Raw genomic sequence first — 22,172 nt, 5'->3', positions numbered from 1 at the left:
CATAGAATATGTAGGAGCCAATATGAACATCCAGGTTCCGCTATTGGTTATTGACCATAAATAGTTCTAGGTCATGTCTACATAGTTCTCGAACCCGTAGGGTCCGCACGCTTAACATTACGATGACAGTTTTATTATGAGTTTATAAGTTTTGATGTACTGAAGGTTGTTCGGAGTCCCGGATGTGATCACGGGCATGACGAGGAGTCTCTAAATGGTCCAGACATAAAGATTGATATATTGGACGACTATATTCGGACACCGGAAGTGTTCCGGATAATTTCGGAGAAAACCGGAGTGCCGGAGGGGTTACCAAAACCCCCCGAGGAAGTATTGGGCCGTAGTGGGCCTGAGGGGAGAGAGAGAGGGCAGCAGCCCAGGCGGTGGCGCGCCCCCCCATGGGGAGTCCGAATTGGACTAGGGGAGGGGGGCGCGGCCCCTCTTTCCCTCTCCCTCTCCCTCTCTTTCCTTCCCCCTTCCTCCTTCCTAGTGGGACTAGGAAAGGGGAGTCCTACTCCCACTAGGAGGAGGACTCCCCCCTCCTTGGCGCGCCCCTAGGGCCGGCCGGCCTCCCCCCTTGCTCCTTTATATACGGGGGCAGGGAGCACCCCAAGACACACAAGTTGATCTTCGTGATCGTTCCTTAGCCGTGTGCGGTGCCCCCCTCCACCATATTCCACCTCGGTCATATTGTAGCGGTGGTTAGGCGAAGCCCTGCGTCGGTAGAACATCATCACCGTCACCACGCCGTCGTGCTGACAGAACTCATCCCCGACACCCTGCTAGATCGGAGTCTGGGGATCGTCATCGAGCTGAACGTGTGCTGAACTCGGAGGTGTCGTACGTTCGGTACTTGGATCGGTCAGATCGTGAAGACGTACAACTACATCAACCGCGTTGTCATAATGCTTCCGCTTTCGGTCTACGAGGGTACGTGGACAACACTCTCCCCTCTCGTTGCTATGAATCACCATGATCTTGCGTGTGCGTAGGAATTTTTTTGAAATTACTACGTTCCCCAAAAATGGCATCAGAGCCAGGTTTTATGCGTAGATGTCGTATGCACGAGTGAGTTGTGGGTGATACATGTCATACTGCTTACCAGCATGTCATACTTTGGTTCAGCGGTATTGTGAGATGAAGCGGCCCGGACCGACATTACGCGTACGCTTACGCGAGACTGGTTTCACCATTACGAGCACTCGTGCTTAAAGGTGACTGGCGGGTGTCTGTCTCTCTCACTTTAGTTGAACCGAGTGTGGCTACGCCCGGTCCTTGCGATGGTTAAAACGGCACTAACTTGACGAACTATCATTGTGGTTTTGATGCGTAGGTAAGAACGGTTCTTGCTCAGCCCGTAGCAGCCACATAAAATTTGCAACAACAAAGTAGAGGACGTCTAACTTGTTTTTGCAGGGCATGTTGTGATGTGATATGGTCAAGACGTGATGCTATATTTTATTGTATGAGATGATCATGTTTTGTAACCGAAGTTATCGGCAACTGGCAGGAGCCATATGGTTGTCGCTTTATTGTATGAAATGCAAACACCCTGTAATTGCTTTACTTTATCACTAAGCGGTAGCGATAGTCGTAGAAGCAATAGATGGCGTAACGACAACGATGCTACGATGGAGATCAAGGTGTCGCGCTGGTGACGATGGTGATCACGACGGTGCTTCGGAGATGGAGATCACAAGAACAAGATGATGATGGCCATATCATATCACTTATATTGATTGCATGTGATGTTTATCCTTTATGCATCTTATCTTGCCTTGATTGACGGTAGCATTTTAAGATGATCTCTCACTAAAATTATCAAGAAGTGTTCTCCCTGAGTATGCACCGTTGCGGAAGTTCTTCGTGCTGAGACACCACGTGATGATCGGGTGTGATAAGCTCTACGTTCAAATACAACGGGTGCAAAACAGTTGCACACGTGGAATACTTAGGTTAAACTTGATGAGCCTAGCATATACAGATATTGCCTCGGAACACGGAGACCGAAAGGTCGAACGTGAATCATATAGTAGATATGATCAACATAGAGATGTTCACCATTGAAACTACTCCAACTCACGTGATGACCGGACATGGTTTAGTTGATTTGGATCACGTGATCACTTAGATGACTAGAGAGATGTCTGTCTAAGTGGGAGTTCTTAAGTAATATGATTAATTGAACTTAAATTTATCATGAACTTAGTACCTGATAGTATTTTGCTTGTCTATGTTTGTTGTAGATAGATGGCTCGTGCTATTGTTCCGTTGAATTTTAATGCGTTCCTTGAGAAAGCTAAGTTGAAAGATGATGGTAGCAATTACACGGACTGGGTCTGTAACCTGAGGATTATCCTCATTGTTGCACAGAAGAATTACATCCTGGAAGCACCGCTAGGTGCCAGGCCTGCTGCAGATGCAACTGACGACGTTAAGAACGTCTGGCAGAGCAAAGCTGATGACTACTTGATAGTTCAATGTGCCATGCTTTACGGCTTGGAACCGGGTCTTCAACAACGTTTTGAACGTCATGGAGCATATGAGATGTTCCAAGAGTTGAAGTTAATATTTCAAGCAAATGCCCGGATTGAGAGATATGAAGTCTCCAATAAGTTCTATAGCTGTAAGATGGAGGAGAATAGTTCTGTCAGTGAACACATACTCAAAATGTCTGGGTATAATAATCACTTGATTCAACTGGGAGTTAATCTTCCTAATGATAGTGTCATTGACAGAATTCTTCAATCACTGCCACCAAGCTACAAGAGCTTCGTGATGAACTATAATATGCAAGGGATGGACAAGAATATTCCCGAGCTCTTTGCAATGCTAAAGGCTGCGGAGGTAGAAATCAAGAAGGAGCATCAAGTGTTGATGGTCAATAAGACCACCAGTTTCAAGAAAAAGGGCAAAGGGAAGAAGAAGGGGAACTTCAAGAAGAAGCAAACAAGTTGCTGCTCAAGAGAAAAAACCCAAGTCCGGACCTAAGCCTGAGACTGAGTGCTTCTACTGCAAGCAGACTGGACACTGGAAGCGGAACTGCCCCAAGTATTTGGCGGATAAGAAGGATGGCAAAGTGAACAAAGGTATATGTGATATACATGTTATTGATGTGTACCTTACTAATGCTCGCAGTAGTACCTGGGTATTTGATACTGGTTCTGTTGCTAATATTTGCAACTCAAAACAGGGACTACGGATTAAGCGAAAGATTGGCTAAGGACGAGGTGACGATGCGCGTGGGAAATGGTTCCAAAGTCGATGTGATCGCGGTCGGCACGCTACCTCTACATCTACCATTGGGATTAGTTTTAGACCTAAATAATTGTTATTTGGTGCCAGCGTTGAGCATGAACATTATATCTGGATCTTGTTTGATGCGAGACGGTTATTCATTTAAATCAGAGAATAATGGTTGTTCTATTATATGAGTAATATCTTTTATGGTCATGCACCCTTGAAGAGTGGTCTATTTTTATTGAATCTCAATAGTAGTGATACACATATTCATAATGTTGAAGCCAAAAGATGCAGAGTTGATAATGATAGTGCAACTTATTTGTGGCACTGCCGTTTAGGTCATATCGGTGTAAAGCGCATGAAGAAACTCCATACTGATGGACTTTTGGAATCACTTGATTATGAATCACTTGGTACTTGCAAACCATGCCTCACGGTCAAGATGACTAAAACGCCATTCTCCGGAACTATGGAGCGAGCAACAGATTTATTGGAAATCATACATAATGATGTATGTGGTCCAATGAATATTGAGGCTCGCGGCGGGTATCGTTATTTTCTCACATTCACAGATGATTTGAGCAGATATGGGTATATCTACTTGATGAAACACAAGTCTGAAACATTTGAAAAGCTCAAAGAATTTCAGAGTGAAGTGGAAAATCATCATAACAAGAAAATAAAATTTCTACGATCTGATCGTGGAGGAGAATATTTGAGTTACGAGTTTGGTTTACATTTGAAACAATGCGGAATAGTTTCGCAACTCACGCCACCCGGAACACCATAACGAAATGGTGTGTCCGGACGTCGTAATCATACTTTACTAGATATGGTGCGATCTATGATGTCTCTTACTGATTTACCGCTATCGTTTTGGGGTTATGCTTTAGAGACGGCTGCATTCACGTTAAATAGGGCACCATCAAAATCCGTTGAGACGACGCCTTATGAACTGTGGTTTGGCAAGAAACCAAAGTTGTCGTTTCTTAAAGTTTGGGGTTGCGATGCTTATGTGAAGAAACTTCAACCAGATAAGCTTGAACCCAAATCAGAGAAATGTGTCTTCATAGGATAGCCAAAAGAGACTATTGGGTACACCTTCTATCACAGATCTGAGAGCAAGATTTTCGTTTCTAAATTCGGATCCTTTCTAGAGAAGGAGCTTCTCTCGAAAGAAGTGAGTGGGGGGAAAGTAGAACTTGATGAGGTAACTGTACCTGCTCCCTTATTGGAAAGTAGTTCATCACAAGAACCGGTTCCTGTGACAACTACACCAATTAGTGAGGAAGCTAATGATATTGATCATGAAACTTTAGATCAAGTTTCTACTAAACCTCGTAGGTCTATCAGAGTAAGATCCGCACCAGAGTGGTTTGGTAATCCTATTCTGGAAGTCATGTTACTTGACCATGACGAACCTACGAACTATGAGGAAGCGATGATGAGCCCAGATTCCGCAAAATGGCTTGAAGCCATGAAATCTGAGATGGGATCCATGTATGAGAACAAAGTATGGACTTTGGTTGACTTGCCCGATGATCGGCAGGCCATTGAGAATAAATGGATCTTCAAGAAGAAGACTGACGCTGATGGTAATGTAACTATCTACAAAGCTCGACTTGTTGCAAAAGGTTTTCGACAAGTTCAAGGAGTTGACTACGATTAGACTTTCTCACCCGTAGCGATGCTTAAGTCTGTCCGAATCATGTTAGCAATTGCCGCGTTTTATGATTATGAAATTTGGCAAATGGATGTAAAAACTGCATTCCTGAATGGATTTCTGGAAGAAGAGTTGTATATGATGCAACCAGAAGGTTTTGTCGATCCAAAAGGTGCTAACAAAGTGTGCAAGCTCCAGCGATCCATTTATGGACTGGTGCAAGCATCTCGGAGTTGGAATAAACGTTTTGATAGTGTGATCAAAGCGTATGGTTTTATACAAACTTTTGGAGAAGCCTGTATTTACAAGAAAGTGAGTGGGAGCTCTGTAGCATTTCTGATATTATATGTAGATGACATATTGTTGATCGGAAATGATATAGAATTTTTGGATAGCATAAAGGGATACTTGAATAAAAGTTTTTCGATGAAAGACCTCGGTGAAGCTGCTTACATATTGGGCAACAAGATCTATAGAGATAGATCAAGACGCTTAATTGGACTTTCACAAAGCACATACCTTGATAAAGTTTTGAAAAAGTTCAAAATAGATCAGGCAAAGAAAGGGTTCTTGCCTGTATTACAAGGTGTGAAGTTGAGTCAGACTCAATGCCCGACCACAGCAAAAGATAGAGAGAAAATGAAAGATGTTCCCTATGCTTCAGCCATAGGCTCTATCATGTATGCAATGCTGTGTACCAGACCTGACGTATGCTTAGCAATAAGCTTGGCAGGAAGGTACCAAAGTAATCCAGGAGTGGATCACTGGACAGCGGTCAAGAACATCCTGAAATACCTGAAAAGGACTAAGGATATGTTTCTCATTTATGGAGGTGACAAAGAGCTAGCCGTAAATGGTTACATCGATGCAAGCTTTGACACTGATCCGGATGATTCTAAATCGCAAACCGGATACATGTTTTTATTAAACGGTGGAGCTGTAAGTTGGTGCAGTTCTAAACAAAGCGTCGTGGCAGGATCTACATGCGAAGCGGAGTACATAGCTGCTTCGGAAGCAGCAAATGAAGGAGTCTGGATGAAGGAGTTCATTTCCGATCTAGGTGTCATACCTAGTGCATCGGGACCAATGAAGATCTTATGTGACAATACTGGTGCAATTGCCCTAGCAAAGGAATCCAGATTTCACAAGAGGACCAAGCACATCAAGAGACGCTTCAATTCCATCCGGGACCAAGTCCAGGTGGGAGACATAGAGATTTGCAAGATACATACGGATCTGAATGTTGCAGACCCATTGACTAAGCCTCTTCCATGAGCAAAACATGATCAGCACCAAGACTCCATGGGTGTTAGAATCATTACTGTGTAATCTAGATTATTGACTCTAGTGCAAGTGGGAGACTGAAGGAAATATGCCCTAGAGGCAATAATAAAGTTATTATTTATTTCCTCATATCATGATAAATGTTTATTATTCATGCTAGAATTGTATTACCCGGAAACATGATACATGTGTGAATACATAGACAAACATAATGTCACTAGTGTGCCTCTACTTGACTAGCCCATTAATCAAAGATGGTTAAGTTTCCTAACCATAGACATGTGTTGTCATTTGATTAACGGGATCACATCATTAGGAGAATGATGTGATTGACTTGACCCATTTTGTTAGCCTAGCACTTGATCGTTTAGTATGTTGCTATTGCTTTCTTCATGACTTATACAAAGTTCCTACAACTATGAGATTATGCAACTCCCGTTTACCGGAGGAACACTTTGTGTGCTACCAAACGTCACAACGTAACTGGGTGATTATAAAGGAGCTCTACAGGTGACTCCGAAGGTACATGTAGAGTTGGCGTATTTCGAGATTAGGATTTGTCACTCCGATTGTCGGAGAGGTATCTTTGGGCCCTCTCGGTAATGCACATCACTATAAGCCTTGCAAGCAATGTGGCCAATGAGTTGGTTACGAAATGATGCATTACGTAACGAGTAAAGAGACTTGCCGGTAACGATATTGAACTAGGTATTGGATACCAACGATCGAATCTCGGGCAAGTAACATACCGATGACAAAGGGAACAACGTATGTTGTTATGCGGTTTGACCGATAAAGATCTTCATAGAATATGTAGGAGCCAATATGAACATCCAGGTTCCGCTATTGGTTGTTGACCGGAAATAGTTCTAGGTCATGTCTACATAGTTCTCGAACCCGTAGGGTCCGCACGCTTAACATTACAATGACAGTTTTATTATGAGTTTATAAGTTTTGATGTACCGAAGGTTGTTCGGAGTCCCGGATGTGATCACGGACATGACGAGGAGTCTCGAAATGGTCGAGACATAAAGATTGATATATTGGACGACTATATTCGGACACCGGAAGTGTTCCGGATGATTTCGGAGAACACTAGAGTGCCGGAGGGGTTACCGGAACCCCCCGGGGAAGTATTGTGCCTTAGTGGGCCTGAGGGGAGAGAGAGGGCAGCAGCCCAAGAGGTGCCCCCCCATGGGGAGTCCGAATTGGACTAGGGGAGGGGGGCGCGACCCCTCTTTCCCTCTTCCTCTCCCTCTCTTTCCTTCCCCCTTCCTCCTTCCTAGTGGGACTAGGAAAGGGGAGTCCTACTCCCACTAGGACGAGGACTCCCCCCTCCTTGGCGCGCCCCCTAGGGCCGGCCGTCCTCCCCCCTTGCTCCTTTATATACGGGGGCAGGGGGCCACCCCAAGACACACAAGTTGATCTTCGTGATCGTTCCTTAGCCGTGTGCGGTGCCCCCCTCCTCCATATTCCACCTCGGTCATATTGTAGCGGTGCTTAGGCGAAGCCCTGCGTTGGTAGAACATCATCACCGTCACCACGCCGTCGTGCTGATGGAACTCATCCCCGACACCCTGCTGGATCGGAGTTCGGGGATCATCATCGAGCTGAATGTGTGCTGAACTCGGAGGTGCCGTACGTTCGGTACTTGGATCGGTCGGATCATGAAGACGTACGACTACATCAACCGCGTTGTCATAATGCTTCCACTTTCGGTCTACGAGGGTACGTGGACAACACTCTCCCCTCTCATTGCTATGCATCACCATGATCTTGCGTGTGCATAGGAATTTTTTTGAAATTACTACGTTCCCCGACAGCCCCCCCCCCCCCTGAGTGATACCTTGTGGCGGAGCGACATGGCAGATTGAGACCACCCAGGAAAGAGGTGGGCCTGGTTCCTGGTCATTGTCCATGGTTGTTTCAAAATAGCACGCTTAACGAGATTTGCATATTTGATCCAAGTTGGTCTTTTGGCCTATACGCACTAACCAACTACACGGGGGCAGTTATAGGCACTTGGCATCGTAGTATCAGCCGAAGCTCTTCCGACGTGAGTGACTGAGCGGCGTGCGCTCACACGTCTCCAACGTATCTATAATTTTTTATTGTTCCATGCTATTATATTATCCATATTGGATGTTTTATATGCATTTTGGTACTATTTTATATCATTTTTTGGGACTAACATATTAACCTAGTGCCTAGTGTCAGTTGCTATTTTTTCCTTGTTTTTGCCTTTTACAGAAAATCAATATCAAATGGAGTCCACAAGGAAATAAAACTTTACGATGATTTTTCTTGGACTAGAAGAAACCCAGGAGACTTGGAGAGGAGGCCAGAAGACCTACAAGGAGGCCACGGGGGGGGGGGTCCCCCAGGCTTGCGGGCCCCTCGTAGACCGTCTAACCCTAATTCTTGTCCATAAATACCCAAATATTTCCTCTACATCATAAGCGTCCACAAAAATACTTTACCGCCACAACAAGCTTCTGTTCTCGTGAGATCCCATCTTGGGGCCTTTTCTGGCACTCCACCGGAGGGGGATTCGATCATGGAGGGCCTCTACAACAACCTTGATGCCCTTTCGATGATGTGTGAGTAGTTTACCACACACCTATGGGTCCATAGCTAGTAGCTAGATGGTTTCTTCTCTCTCTTTGATCTTCAATACAATGTTCTCCTCGATGCTCTTGGAGTTCTATTCGATGTAATTTTTTTTGCGGTGCGTTTGTTGAGATCCGATGAATTGTGGGTTTATGATTAGATTATCTATGAATATTATTTGAGTGTTCTCTGAACTCTTTTATGCATGATTAAGATAGCTTTATATTTCTCTCCGATTTATTGATTTAGTTTGTCCAACTATATTGATCTATCTTGCCATGGGAGAGGTGCTTTGTGATGGGTTCAATTGCGGTGTCGTCACCCAGTGACAGCAGGGGTAGCAAGGCACGTATTGTATTGTTGCCATTAAGGATAAAAAGATGGGTTCATCTTGCTTAAAGTGTTACTATGTTCTTTTGAACTTAATACTCTAGATGCAGACAGGAGTCGGTCGATTTGTGGGGTAATAGTAGTAGACGTAGAATTGTTTCAGTGTACTTGTCACGGACGTGATGCCTATATTCATGATCATTGCCTTGGATATCGTCATAGTTATGTGCTTTTCTATCAGTTGCTCAACAGTAATTTGTTTACCACCGTATGTTTTGTTTCGAGAGAGAAGCCTATAGTGAAACCTATGGCCCCCGAGTCTATTTTCCATCATATATTTTCAGATCTATAAAACCAAAAATCCAAAAATACCTTGATGCAATTTATTTATATTTACTTTATTTTGCCTTTTGTTTATCCTTTATATCTATCTCTATTAGATCTCACTCTTGCAAGTGACTGTGAAGGGATTGACAACCCCTTTTTCGCGTTGTGTGCAAGTGTTTGTTAGTTTGTGCAGGTGCATCTATTGGGGACTTGCTTGTACCTCCTACTGGATTGATACCTTGGTTCTTAACTGAGGGAAATACTTATCTCTACTTTGATGCATCACCCTTTCCTCTTCAAGGGAAATAACAACGCAACCTCAAGAAGTAGCAAACGCCCGGGTGGTCCATGTAAAGCAACTGCCTTGTAGTGTAAGTTGCCAGGACTGATCCCGGCCGCCCTCGCAACGTGTAGGAGTGCAACGGGTGATGGGCCCAAGACCCCTGCATGCTTAGGATGTAGACCGGTGTGCTGGCCTCTCTGCTGAGCCTAGGTAGGGCTGCGACGTGTTGATCTTCCGAGGCCGGGTATGACCCAGGAAAGTGTGCCTGAACAAAGGGATTGAGCGTGTTGGGCAATATGGTGCACCCCTGCAAGGAAGATTGATCTGTTCGAATAGCCGTGTCCACGGTAACAGGACGACATGGAGTTGTATTCTGACCATCAAATACTTAATAAAACACACCCAGATAAGTGCCAGACACAACCTGGTGATCGCTCTCTAATAGGGTGACGAAGAGAGGATCACCGGGTAGGATTTATGCTATACGATGATACTTGATACATAACAACTACTCTCTTCTATATGCTTCAAGATGGAGGCTGCCAGAAGCATAGTCTTTGATAGGACTAGATTCTCCCCCTCTTTTTCTGGCATTCTGCAGTTTACTCCACAGATACTACCCATTTCATCGATACCGATGCATATGTAGTGTAGATCCTTGCTTGCGAGTACTTTGGATGAGTACTCACGGTTGCTTTGCTCCCTCTTTTCACCCTTTCCCATTCTTCTCCGATGCCGCAACCAGATGGTGGAGCCCAGTAGCCAGACGCCATTGACGATGACTTCTACTACATCAACGGAGCCGGCTACTACGTTCAGGCCGCCGACGACCAGGAGTGGTTTAGGAGGATCATAGGCAGGAGGCATGCGCCTCTTTGATCAGTACCCATGTTTGTGCTAGCCATCTTATGGCACCTTGTTTAACTTATGTCTATACTCAGATATTGTTGCTTCTGCTGACTCATTTGTATCGAGCTTATGTATTCGAGCCCTCGAGGCCCCTGGCTTGTAATATGAAGCTTGTATGACTTAATTTGTGTTTAGAGTTGTGTTGTGATATCTTCCCGTGAGTCCCTGATCTTGATCGTACATGTTTGCATGTATGATTAGTGTACGATTGAATCGGGGGCGTCACAGGAGTGTCAAACGCAATGAAGACGCGTAGATTTTTGGCGTGGTTCTGATAGGTGGTGCTATCGTACATCCACGTTGATGGAGACTTCAACCCACGAAGGATAACGGCTGCACGAGTCCACGAAGGGCTCCAACCACGAAGGGTCCATGAAGATGCAATCTTGTCTATCCCACCATGGCCATCGCCCACGAAGGACTTGCCTCACTCGGGTAGATCTTCACAAAGTAGGCGATCTCCTTGCCCTTACAAACTTCTTGGTTCAACTCCACATCATGTCGGAGGCTCCCAAGCGACACCTAACCAATCTAGGAGACACCACTCTCCAAAAGGTAATAGATGGTGTGCTGATGATGAACTCCTTGCTCTTGTGCTTCAAATGATAGTCTCCCCAACACTCAACTCTCTCTCACAGATTTGGCTATGGTGAAAGAAGGATTTGAGTGGAAAGCAACTTGGGAAAGGCTAGAGATCAAGGTTCAAGTGGTAGGAATGGAATCTCTTGATCTCAACACATGAGTAGGTGGTTCTCTCTCAGAAAATGAGTAGTGAAAGTGTAGGCACGTTCTGATGGCTCTCTTACTAAGTAAGAGGGGGGAGGGGTATATATAGCCTCCACACAAAATCCAACAATTACACACTTTTGACTCAACTCGGTGGCACCGATCAGAAATCTCAATGGCACCGACCTGTGTAAAAGATATGAACGTTAGGAGTCTCGATGGGACCGGCGGAAACATCTCCGAGGGATCGATGTGCAATGGAAAAGGCAACCCTCGTTTCGGTGGCACCGATTGCGTCAACTCGGTAGGACCAAAGTGAAGCAATAAGGCAACATAAAGGTTGGCAAGCCATTTCGGTGGGACCGATCGCAAAACTCGGTGAGATCGAAATAATTGCAACTGTTTATAGAATGTTTGGCAGGCCATCTCAGCGGGACCGATTGCAAAACTTGGTAATACCGAAATAATTGCAACAAGTTACAGAGAGTTGGGCAAGCCATCCCGATGGGACCGAGAACCATATCGGTGGATTTGATTTGTTAGGGTTTGGCTGCGGGAGTGTCCAGATGAACTCGGTGGGTCTGGATAGGGAAGTTTCGGTAGTCCGAGTTGGAGTGTAAGGTTTTAGGCAGATTTGGATAGAGAAAGTGGTTGAAGGTTTTGGAGCAATATCACTAAGCACTTGAGCAAATAGATCATTAAACAACACCTCATCCCCTTTTAATAGTATTGGCTTTCCTATGGACTCAATGTGATCTTGGATCACTTAACCAAAAATGTAGAATCTTGAACTTTTGCCAAGCCATGTCATTAGCATTTTGAAGGAGGGTCCACATCCTCTTGTCCTTGCCATGCCAGAGTTGAACTTGTCTGAAATATAGTAGGTAGAACTATTAGTCTAACGAAAGATATGTTGACATTAATTATCAAAACCACCAAGGGAGCACTTGTGCTTTCAATCTCCCCCTTTTTGATAATTGCTGACAACATACATCAAAGCTTCAAGTAATGATATGATGAAGAGAATGTTAAAGCTTCGAGGAAACATGTAACCAGCATAAGCTCCCCCTACATGTGTGCAGTCATGTATATGATAGTATTTGAAGATATGTGAATGCACAATATGGCAGAATGAGTAATGAGTTACATGTATCTTGGTTATATGCAGCAGAGCAAATCAAAGACGAAAAATGTACCTTCATGTTTATGATTCCCTCTTACAAAAAATATGTGCAAAAGCAAGAGATCATCATGCACATGATTGAGATGCATATACTAACCTTATGGTCCTTGAGCTGGTTCTTGAAGAAATAAGCTTGAGCAAACAAGGTTAGATAGCACAAGAGAACTTCAATCAAGAAAGAGGCTTCAAGATCCACAAGGATACCAAGACTGAGATGACATGTAATTGATAAACATCACTGAGTGAGTACTCTGTTGAAGACCGAACATCCCGTGATCAGTGGCATGAAGATCTCACTGAGCATCAACGGCAGCTAGTTGGGCGGCAATGTGTTATATTTCTTTAATTCATTATTTTCTACTTGAATAATTTGTTTCATTTGGATGATTTGTTGTATTCGGATGAATTGTTAGTTTATACTCCCTCTGGAAATACTTGTCACCAAAATGAATAAAGGGGATGTATCTAGATGTATTTTAGTTCTAGATACATCCCTTTTTGTCCATTTTAATGACAAGTATTTTCGGACGGAGGGAGTAGTTGTCTCCGTCCATACCAAATTAGACTAGCAGGATAGATAGAAGGAAACTGAAAAAACATCATGAGATATAGCGACTTCATGTTTGCCCACAGGCTCCGCAGCGTTAAGAAAAAATAAGCATCATTCAAAATCGTTTGGGAGGTTGTAGATATAAATGACGATTACCTTGCTAAAGTTGCCCCGAGGTCATGTGAACTCCACTAAATTCCCTCATCAAAAAAGAAAAAGAAGCCAAAGCAGTACCAGACCACTCGCACTCAAATCAAAAGAGTCAACCACTTTCAAACCAGAAGTGAGGTCGTGCCAGCCACCGAGGCAAACACCGACGGCAACAACCTCAACCTCCTCCATTCATCATTCCTAGTGGGGAAGCGCCAAAGCAAGCAACCAGCGCGCTCCCATTTTGATTTCCCCCACCAACCCACGAGACCATGGCCGCGCCCACCGTCGGCAAGTCGCCGCCGGCGCTCGTCCCTCCGGCGGGGCCCACCCCGGGCGGCGTGCTCCCGCTGTCCTCCATCGACAAGACTGCCGCCGTCCGCGTCTCGGTCGACTTCATCCAGGTCTTCCCCCCGTCCTCCGACCGGGGCGGCGATGACCAGGTGGCCACGATGCGCCAGGGGTTCGCGAGGGCGCTGGTGCCCTACTATCCGGTGGCCGGTCGCATCGCGGAGCCCTCCCCGGGCGACCTCGTGGTGGACTGTACCGGCGAGGGCGTCTGGTTCGTGCAGGCCACGGCGAGCTGCTCGCTCGCCGACGTCAACGGCCTCGAGCGCCCGCTGCTCATCCCCAAGGCGGAGCTTATCCCCCGCCCTCCCCCCGAGGAGAAGCTCGAGGACCTCATCCTCATGGCGCAGGTTCGCACGCGATTACTTACATACACCTCATCTCGTGGTCCACTGCCAACGATCCAATCCAACAAAAGAGAAACAACACCCGGACGAGTGACGAATCTAGTAGATTCCTAACTCGGGCGCTGCCGTATTGTACGCTGCTGTAGGTCACGAAATTCACCTGCGGTGGATTCGCCGTGGGGATCTGCTTCAGCCACCTGGTGTTCGACGGGCAGGGCGCCGCGCAGTTCCTACAAGCGGCGGGCGAGCTGGCCCGGGGGTTCCCGGCCCCATCAGTGGCTCCCGTGTGGGACCGCGAAACGATCCCGGACCCGCCTAAGCTGCCGCGCGGTCCACCGCCGTCCTTCACGGCGTTCAGCTTCGTGACACAGGTGGTCGAGATCTCCCCGGAGAGCATCCTGCGAATCAAGGACGAGTTCAAGGCCGCCACGGGGGAGACCTGCTCCACCTTCGACGCGGTGACGGCCGTGGTCTTCAAGTGCCGTGCGCTGGCGGTGGACCTCCCCGACGCCGCTGAAGTCCGCCTTGGCTTCGCCGCCAGCACGCGTCACCTCCTTCAGGGCGTCCTGCCGTCAGTGGATGGCTACTATGGCAACTGCGTGTACCCGGTGGGGATCACCCGGAGCAGCAAGACCATCCGGGAGGCGGCGCTGCCCGAAGTGGTCGGCGTGATGCGAGAGGCCAAGGAGGCGCTTAAGGTGAGGTTCACGGACTGGATGCACGGCGGCGCCAAGGACGACCACTACAATGTGCCGCTGGATTACGGCACCGTGACGGTGTCGGACTGGAGCCGCGTCGGCTTCAACGAGGTGGACTATGGCTTCGGCGAGCCCGGATACGTGTTCACGCTCAACGACGACGTCAACATCGTTGCGTCGGTGATCTACCTCAAGCCCCCGGCGCCCAAGCGCGGGATCCGGCTCATGCTCCGCTGCGTGGAGGAGCCACACGCCGCTGTGTTCGCCGACGAGCTTGCCAAGTACGCTTAGCTGGATGGTGCTTCTTGGCCATGGCCGAGTACATGTTCTCATACCTGTAACACCTTTTCACTGTACTTTTCTTCACATTGGTGTGTGCAATGTTTTCATTTAGGTCACATTCTGGTGCTTTGTGCAGGTATAAACCACACTAGTATCTCTGCTATGTGTTGATTTCTTTTCAATGTGGAACAATTGTAAGCTGTCAGCCAGAATAAAATTCATTTATGGTGGGGCAATTCCATTCATGATTTCATATGCTTACCAAATTATTTTAATTTGGAGCCATACTTTGATGGAAGTCAGTAGTTTAGCAGGAGTTTCCTATTTCTGATCTCATTGCCTATATGTTGATTGATGATTCATAGGTTTTAACATATGAAAACTCAAATCCAATTCTTTTGTGCGTCGCATTCACAAACACAAATAATCCAGAATGTTTTAGGCTACCTATATGTTTCACACTGGTCAGTTGAGTAAGATAAAATATTTCTCTGAGGGGAGGATTGCATGGAGAATCCTAGATGTCTGGGCGTTGGAGATGATGGATCACTCCTGAAGATCTTTCCTGTCGTTCTCCTTCGTTTCTCATTTCTGTTGGTGCTCTGTAATAAGTAAAAGACTCCGTTTATGCTTCTAGCCTCTAAACTTTATATTGGCTTTAGGCTTTTATCGTTGATTTAGCTGCTCTGTAGTAGTCGGATGATGCTTTGTAAAACTGATGTCTGGTGCTGTCTGCTTCATTCTATAAAATGGGGCAGGGGGGGCAACCCCTTTCCTTCAAAAAAAAAAAAATAATCCTAGATCAGATGGTGCTGGAGAAAAATTGCAACAGATTCAAGATGGTCCTGTCCAACCAAATTAATCAGACGACACCAATGTGTTATGCGTCATATGAGATGGACTCACGGCTCATCTGCCCAGCTATCTGTCACTATTCACAATGCAGGTATTCACCTTTACCTTCTTCACTGAAGTATTGACATACTCGTTTATAAAAATATATTGATATGAAAGTTTTCAAGGCTAATCTGTTGATATCATTATCCTGCCAGATGACATGTTCAGTTTTTAGAATGTTTGACGATGCGGAATGGCAACTGTTGGAACTGGAGTACTCCCTCCGTCCGAATATACTTGTCAGAGAAATGGATAAAGATGAGTGTGCCTAGAACTAAAATATGTCTAGATACATGCATTTCTTTGACGAGTATTTCCGGACGGAGGGAGTATATAGTAACAAAACAAATATAGGTAGAAATCTTCATTCAAGATACTTATTACTTTCTGCTGCCCTAACTCTGGCACAGTCTGGTGCCTTTCTACACGCCAAATTACAAAGTTGTTACTTCTTCCTCATTTTTAATCAAAAGGCAGCAGTGCAGCTTGTCAATTGTCCTGATTTAAAGCTGGAATAAGAAGTATATAGACCAGGTAGCTAGCCGGCAGAGTAACCCAGAGCAAACAGAAAACAACCTGAAAATGTACACTGATAGAAATAATTGTAGTCTTAAGATTGAGTTAATCTACTAAATCTTATGCAACAAAAAGGCAACACTATCACAGCTTTCATGACTGAATTGACATTCTGGAGAGAGGAAATTGACACTAAAATCTTCCTTTACAGAAAATAATGAACAGAAATACAGAAAATTAAACACAGAATTAAACAATCTTCCATAATATAGAGATAACAAAAAAACATTAAATTATTTTGTACTTCCTCCGTCCGAAAATACTTGTCATCAAAATTGATAAAAGGGGATGCATCTAGACGTATTTTAGTTCTAGATACACCTGTTTTTGTCCATTTTGATGACAAGTATTTTCGGACGGAGGAAGTACTAGTTTAAGTAATTCGTATAAAGCTTTTACTTTTCCAACTGATTGTTGCATGTTACTCAATAGTTATCATGTCAATTACGTAGTTGAGATCCCATGAAATTGCAGTTCAAACCTGAAGACAGGTGACCACTGCAAACTTGCATTCCAGCAGTCGAAGTATATCATAAAAAATCGAAATAACTCCAATACAATTACAGTTCAAATCTGAAGACGGACCACGACAAACTAACATTCCAGCAGTTGAAGTATATCGTACAAATTCAAAATAAACTCAAGTCAATTTAAATCATGCATATGTTTCTTGCTTTCAGGATAGGATTCTCTTGACTTATGGTGCTAACCTGATAACATAGTTGAATGGAAAAGTCACCTGGCATGTTTAGTAGTTCTGCATGGTAGGTCTCTTAAGCTATGTCATAGTAGTATCTAAAAAGGTAGAACTACCTTGGGACCAAAGCAAGCAATGTGGGACAGTAACTAATACAAATAAACTTATATAGTTCACTACCAGGCAAATAATATCAGAAACACCAAGTCTTACAGAAAGCAAGAAAGGAGAGAAAGGGAAAGAAACGAGTTCGACAAACTAATGGGAAACCCGCTGTTCCTCGTCAATTAAGAGACAAACTACGGGACGAAAACCCACTAGTACCCTACAACACACAACACCACAAGAGTTCTAGGAGCAGCTATTCCACAGGGGCAGCAAGATGCCAGTTGTTATTTGGAGACTCTGAAGATTCCGATATCGATGGAATGTAGAATCATCAGCCTCCCTGTCCACACACAACATTAAAAAATAGGTTAGCACCATTGCATAAAATGTCAATTAGCACATTCTAATCTCAGAAGCTTCCACTTACAAGATTGAGAGCTATAATTTCTGCAGTCAATGGGAAGGGAGAATCTGCACAAACATGTCTTTGAGTTCTTCACGTGCAGCCATTTTTTCCAGAATCCTATCATTGGATATCAGTTCTGGCGACAGATTGCTCCCGGTAGGTTGCGGTTCATTTGAAAACAGTAATTTGGACATGTGATCCTTGGTAGCTTGTCTGTCATATTTGACCTTCTCCTTTGTTCCTTCTGCAATCAGGTTGTATGTGTACACAATCTTCTCCTGGCCGATTCTATAGGCTCGGCCAATCGCCTGCCGTCCAACAGAAGGATTCCAGACGACATCAAGGAGAACCACACGCGATGCACCGACCAGTGTTATTCCTTCACAGCAGGCCTTGGTTGATGCAAGCATCACCTTAGCCTCACTGTTCATGTCGTTGAAGGATTCCATCAAGGCTTCGCGCTGTTTAACACGCACATTTCCACTCATGAGTAGGATCTCCTTGCCTTCTGTCCAGTCTAGCTCTGTGGTAAGCTGGTCCATGATCAGGGCCAGTGGTTCAAGGTACTGACTGAACACCAGCACTCTTTCTTTCAGTGCTTCGCAAAGACGGATGATCTCGAAAACGAACCATGTCTTCACTCCTTCGCATGGGTTCAGCCGCACGCTCTTCATCTTGTCCACAACAGAGGCTTCTGTGTCTGACAGTTTTGTGCTTGTGACGAGGAATGGGTGTATGGACGCAAGAGATATCTTGTATTCTGCGTCAAGAAAACCCTTCCCTGCACTTTCCTCCATCATTGCGATGATTTCCTTCTGACGAGGAAGAGGGTTCAGGATCACAACAGATTCTCTCAATCCTGGAAGAGACTTCTGAAGAATGTCACCATTATGGATGTGCACAAAAGGGCCCAGCTTTTCCCGGATTTCAGTGATGTGTTCATCCGTGATGTTACTTATCCTTAATGAACTCCAGAATTCTTTGCCTTCATCCTCCTCCACATAAGGCGCTGCTCTTGATTGGCTGGTGGAAGCAACTCCTTTCTTGCTGAGTCTTGTACAAGCAAAATCTTTGGCAAACTTGGGCTTAACCAAGCACAAGATGTATAGCTCTAGGAAGTTGTTCTGGAATGGAGTCCCTGACAGGATTATCCGCTTTTCGGTGCTGACCTCTGCGAGAACTTTCCAAATGAGGCTCTTCTTGTTCCTTGGTGTGTGCCCCTCGTCGAGGACCAGCAAGCCGGGCTTCTCAAGAAGCAGGTTCCTCTGCATTTCTCCATCCTTGCCTTCGCCTTTGGCAAGATTCCTGTAGAGCGAATAGCTTAGACCGATGATGCTGCTCCCTTCATACCATGATGCCAGCTTCAGCATCATCTTGGATTTCTGGCTCAGTTTCTTCATGGCCAGCTTCTGGCCCAGACCATGATCCTTGGAGACCAGTTTCTGGATGGTCTTGTCTTGATCCCACTGGATCTCACTGGAACTGAGGACATGGAATGGGAGCTTGACATTCCATTTACTGAACTCCTGCTCCCATGTAGCCAGCATACCCCTGGGGGCAATGATAACTGGCCTGCAGTGCGGGAAGACCTCCAGGTAAGACTGCACGAATGTGATTGCTAGCCTGGTCTTGCCGGTCCCCGGGGCATGAGAGATCACACAGCCACTTGTGGTGTCAGTGTTCATGGTGTGCCTCAGCTGCTCAATGTCGATCCCTCCTGCAAGTTTTCTCCACATGAACTCAAACCCTTCCCGCTGGTGTGGGAACATGTCTTCCCGTACCCCAGGAATGAGATCCCAGACGACGCCAGTTTTGTCACTTCCCAGTCCCACGTTGCTTGCCCCTTCGTATCCAACTGATTTCAGGATGTCATCAACGAACATGTCAAGCCTATCATGCTCCGCTGCTGGCTCCCTATCCGTTGATTCCTTGGCCTGTTGAATCGAAGAGGTCAGGGAAAAGAGAAACAAAGGTGCCTATTGAAGTATTGATGCTCTCTATTTCTAGAGAAGTCAATGGAAACACGTACTGGCGTACACATGCTGAAGCCAGATTTTGCTTACCATGGATGGAAATACGTGTCTAATTTCGATTTCGATGTAATCGCATTTTCGACATCGAACGCCGATTTGATCATCATGAAAGAGATCATGCTTCCCTCGCTTGCAAAAAGTCCCTCCATGTGCAGGAATTTCATGCTCATCGCTCTCTGCGTCCTGAATGAAAAGGCAAAGGGATCACTAGCTTGTTTGCAGAACTGAAACAAAAGTGTTGTTCTATACAGTATCCAGGGAAAAGAAATCCAACAATTTTCATCTTCTTCACATTTGTAGGAGCCTAAAACAAGGCCACAAATTGCTAAGAAAAAATAAACGTAACTGATCCAAACCAAAAATTGTGGCACAATTGGACAATTAATTCACAGGAGGAACAGATTGTTTAGTTACCTTGTGGCAGGTGTGAGAAAAAACCTTGTTGGATTCGGCCTCCAAGTCCAAGGCCAAGTCACGTTGTGCCCACAGGTCGTCCAGAGCAGTCTTCTCCGGCACCACCTCATCTACAACCCCGAAGGAGAACACCAGAGGAAACGGATCGCCTCCCTGTTCTTGAGCAGGAACAGGGGCGTCCAGAGGAGCAGAGGCGTTCTGAAGAGTGGTCTCGATTCCCTCGAAAATGGAGTAGAGCAGATCGTCGTAAGTCTCTTGGTCTCGCCCGTCCTGCCGCCTCGGAGGAACCAGGGAGCTCTTCTTGAAGGTGACATCACCCAGCTGCTCCCATCCCTCTGCGGGGAAGTCCTTGCTCTTGCGGCCGGCCGCCTGCCGGCAGGACGCCGCTCCTTCTTTCTTTGCCCTCCGGGAAGCTCCCTGCTCATCAGCCTCATCGCCGCCGTCAGCAGCAGCATCATCTTCTTCCATGCGCTGCTTCTCCCTTCTCCTTGCGGCGGCCATTCCACCGGGTTCCTCAAAGTCTTCATCGATGTGGGCAGCGTTTTGTCCTCGGCGCCGCCTCGCCGCCGTTCTGCCGTCTTCATCAGAGTCATCATCGGCGTTTTGTCCTCGGCGCCGTGGGCGCCTTATCCCCGTCCTGCCATGCCCGCGCCCGCCCTCGTCACTGGACGACCGCGTTGGATGAGGCGGTGGTTTGTCTTTGTCGTCCTCCTCTGCCTCCGAGCTGGACTGCGAGGGCGTGTCGACGCAGTACGGCTTTCTGCGGGTGGCTTGCCGGAGCAGCTTCGCGTCGGGGCATCTCCGCTTTGACCGCAGCCGCGACGCGACAGTGCCGCCGGGAGAGGCGGTGTCTGCCATCTTGGTGATGTACCACCCTTCAAACTTCCGCTTGAGGAAGATCTCTGCGCCGCTGCCGTCGCCGCCCGGCCGCGGCCCCGTGTACCGACCGGCGACCCTGGCATCGCTAAGCACGCGACGGCCCGGTTCTTCCTCTGCCTCAGGTTCCTCGGAATCTTCTTCCGATTCCTCCGATTCCTCCTCTTCTTCCTGCTCCCATTCATCTTCCTCTTTATCTTCCTCTTCCTCCTCTTTATCTTCTTCCTCATGCCCGTCCTCTGCACCGTCCTTATCCTCTGGATCCGGCATCCCCACTTCCTCCTCCCCCTCCTCCTCTCCATCGTCAGAGGCACCCTCTCGCCGACTCGTCTCAATTCCATTGCTCGTTCCATCGGGGCCTCCGCTGCTCGTACTCTCGTCAGACCTTCGGGCCTCCTCCTCCTCCTCGCTTGACAAGAGGAGAGAGGGCCAGTCGATGTCATCGACAGGCTCCTCCTTGACAGGCCCCCCGGTCTAGCCCACATCTTCTTCTTCTTCGTCGTCGTCGGAGATCTCGATGATCTTGGCGGGCTGGCTGCCGGTGCCCAGTGCATCCGCCCGCTGCGAAGAGGGCGAGGGCGCGAGCGGGTTTTGCAACAAATCCCCGGCGCTTTCCGCCTCGACGCGCTGGTTTCCGACCGTGGCGACCTCCGGCACGCGGTCGTCGTCGTCGTCGTCGTCGATCTCGATGATCTCGGCGGGCTGGGCGCCCGTGGCCGGTGCACCCGCCGGCTGCGAAGGGGACGAGGGCGCGAGCGGGTTTGGCACCAAATCCTGGGCGCTTTCCGCCTCGACGCGCTGGCTCCCGGCCGCGGCGACCTCCGGCGCAAGGTGGCCGTCGTCGTCGTCGACATCGTCGATGATCAGGCGGCGGGGCCTGCGGCCGGGGAGGTCGCCGGGCGACGGCGTGGTCGGCATCTCGTCGCGGCGGTGGAAACGGCAGGGGAGAGGACGAGGGTTTTTGTCCCAGCTAGTGTAGCCGTGTGAGTGTGAGGTGTGGGTCTGCTGGCTGGCTAAAATTGGGCGCGCGAGGGGGAGAGGTGGAAACGTGAAAGGGTTCGGGTGATGGGCGCCGCGTGGGGTCCCGGCGGTCAGCGGAGTAGCCCTTCACATTGAGGAAAAGAGCCACAGTAGCACGTCACTGCCTGTTTGCCTCAATGCATGATGCTGTGGCAAGGTAGGCTCATGCCACCCACCAGCCCAGAGCCATCGCTTTGAAATGACCACTCCAG

The 22,172-nt window shown here is 47.0% G+C and overlaps 2 protein-coding genes across 2 annotated transcripts; one reads left to right on the top strand and one right to left on the bottom strand.

The window, feature by feature from the left end:
• Positions 1-13,294: 13,294 nt before the first annotated feature.
• Positions 13,295-15,186, top strand: LOC123070119 (acyl transferase 5). Its single transcript, XM_044493143.1, has 2 exons — positions 13,295-13,956; positions 14,100-15,186. The coding sequence occupies exons 1-2, from the start codon at positions 13,531-13,533 to the stop codon at positions 14,940-14,942; spliced, it is 1,269 nt and encodes a 422-aa protein (XP_044349078.1). The 5' UTR covers positions 13,295-13,530; the 3' UTR covers positions 14,943-15,186.
• Positions 15,187-17,253: 2,067 nt separating this feature from the next.
• LOC123070118 (SNF2 domain-containing protein CLASSY 3) lies at positions 17,254-21,912 on the bottom strand. The gene is made up of 4 exons (XM_044493142.1): positions 20,065-21,912; positions 19,681-19,833; positions 17,639-19,551; positions 17,254-17,551 (listed from the first exon to the last, which is right to left on the bottom strand). The coding sequence occupies exons 1-3, from the start codon at positions 21,208-21,210 to the stop codon at positions 17,665-17,667; spliced, it is 3,186 nt and encodes a 1,061-aa protein (XP_044349077.1). The 5' UTR covers positions 21,211-21,912; the 3' UTR covers positions 17,254-17,551; positions 17,639-17,664.
• Positions 21,913-22,172: the final 260 nt, after the last annotated feature.

Source organism: Triticum aestivum, chromosome 3B, assembly GCF_018294505.1.
Source record: "Triticum aestivum cultivar Chinese Spring chromosome 3B, IWGSC CS RefSeq v2.1, whole genome shotgun sequence".
Taxonomy (NCBI): Eukaryota; Viridiplantae; Streptophyta; class Magnoliopsida; order Poales; family Poaceae; genus Triticum; species Triticum aestivum.
Note: the sequence above shows the minus strand (reverse complement) of the source record. Positions and strands in the feature narration are given on the sequence as shown.

Coding starts and splice junctions, on each gene's coding strand:
- LOC123070119 (XM_044493143.1), top strand. CDS start 13,531: ATGGCCGCGCCCACCGTCGGCAAGTCGCCGCCGGCGCTCGTCCCTCCG. Junction 13,957..14,099: donor ACCTCATCCTCATGGCGCAG/GTTCGCACGCGA, acceptor ACGCTGCTGTAG/GTCACGAAATTCACCTGCGG.
- LOC123070118 (XM_044493142.1), bottom strand. CDS start 21,210: ATGCCGGATCCAGAGGATAAGGACGGTGCAGAGGACGGGCATGAGGAA. Junction 19,834..20,064: donor TTTCTCACACCTGCCACAAG/GTAACTAAACAA, acceptor CTTTTCATTCAG/GACGCAGAGAGCGATGAGCA. Junction 19,552..19,680: donor GACACGTATTTCCATCCATG/GTAAGCAAAATC, acceptor TCGATTCAACAG/GCCAAGGAATCAACGGATAG.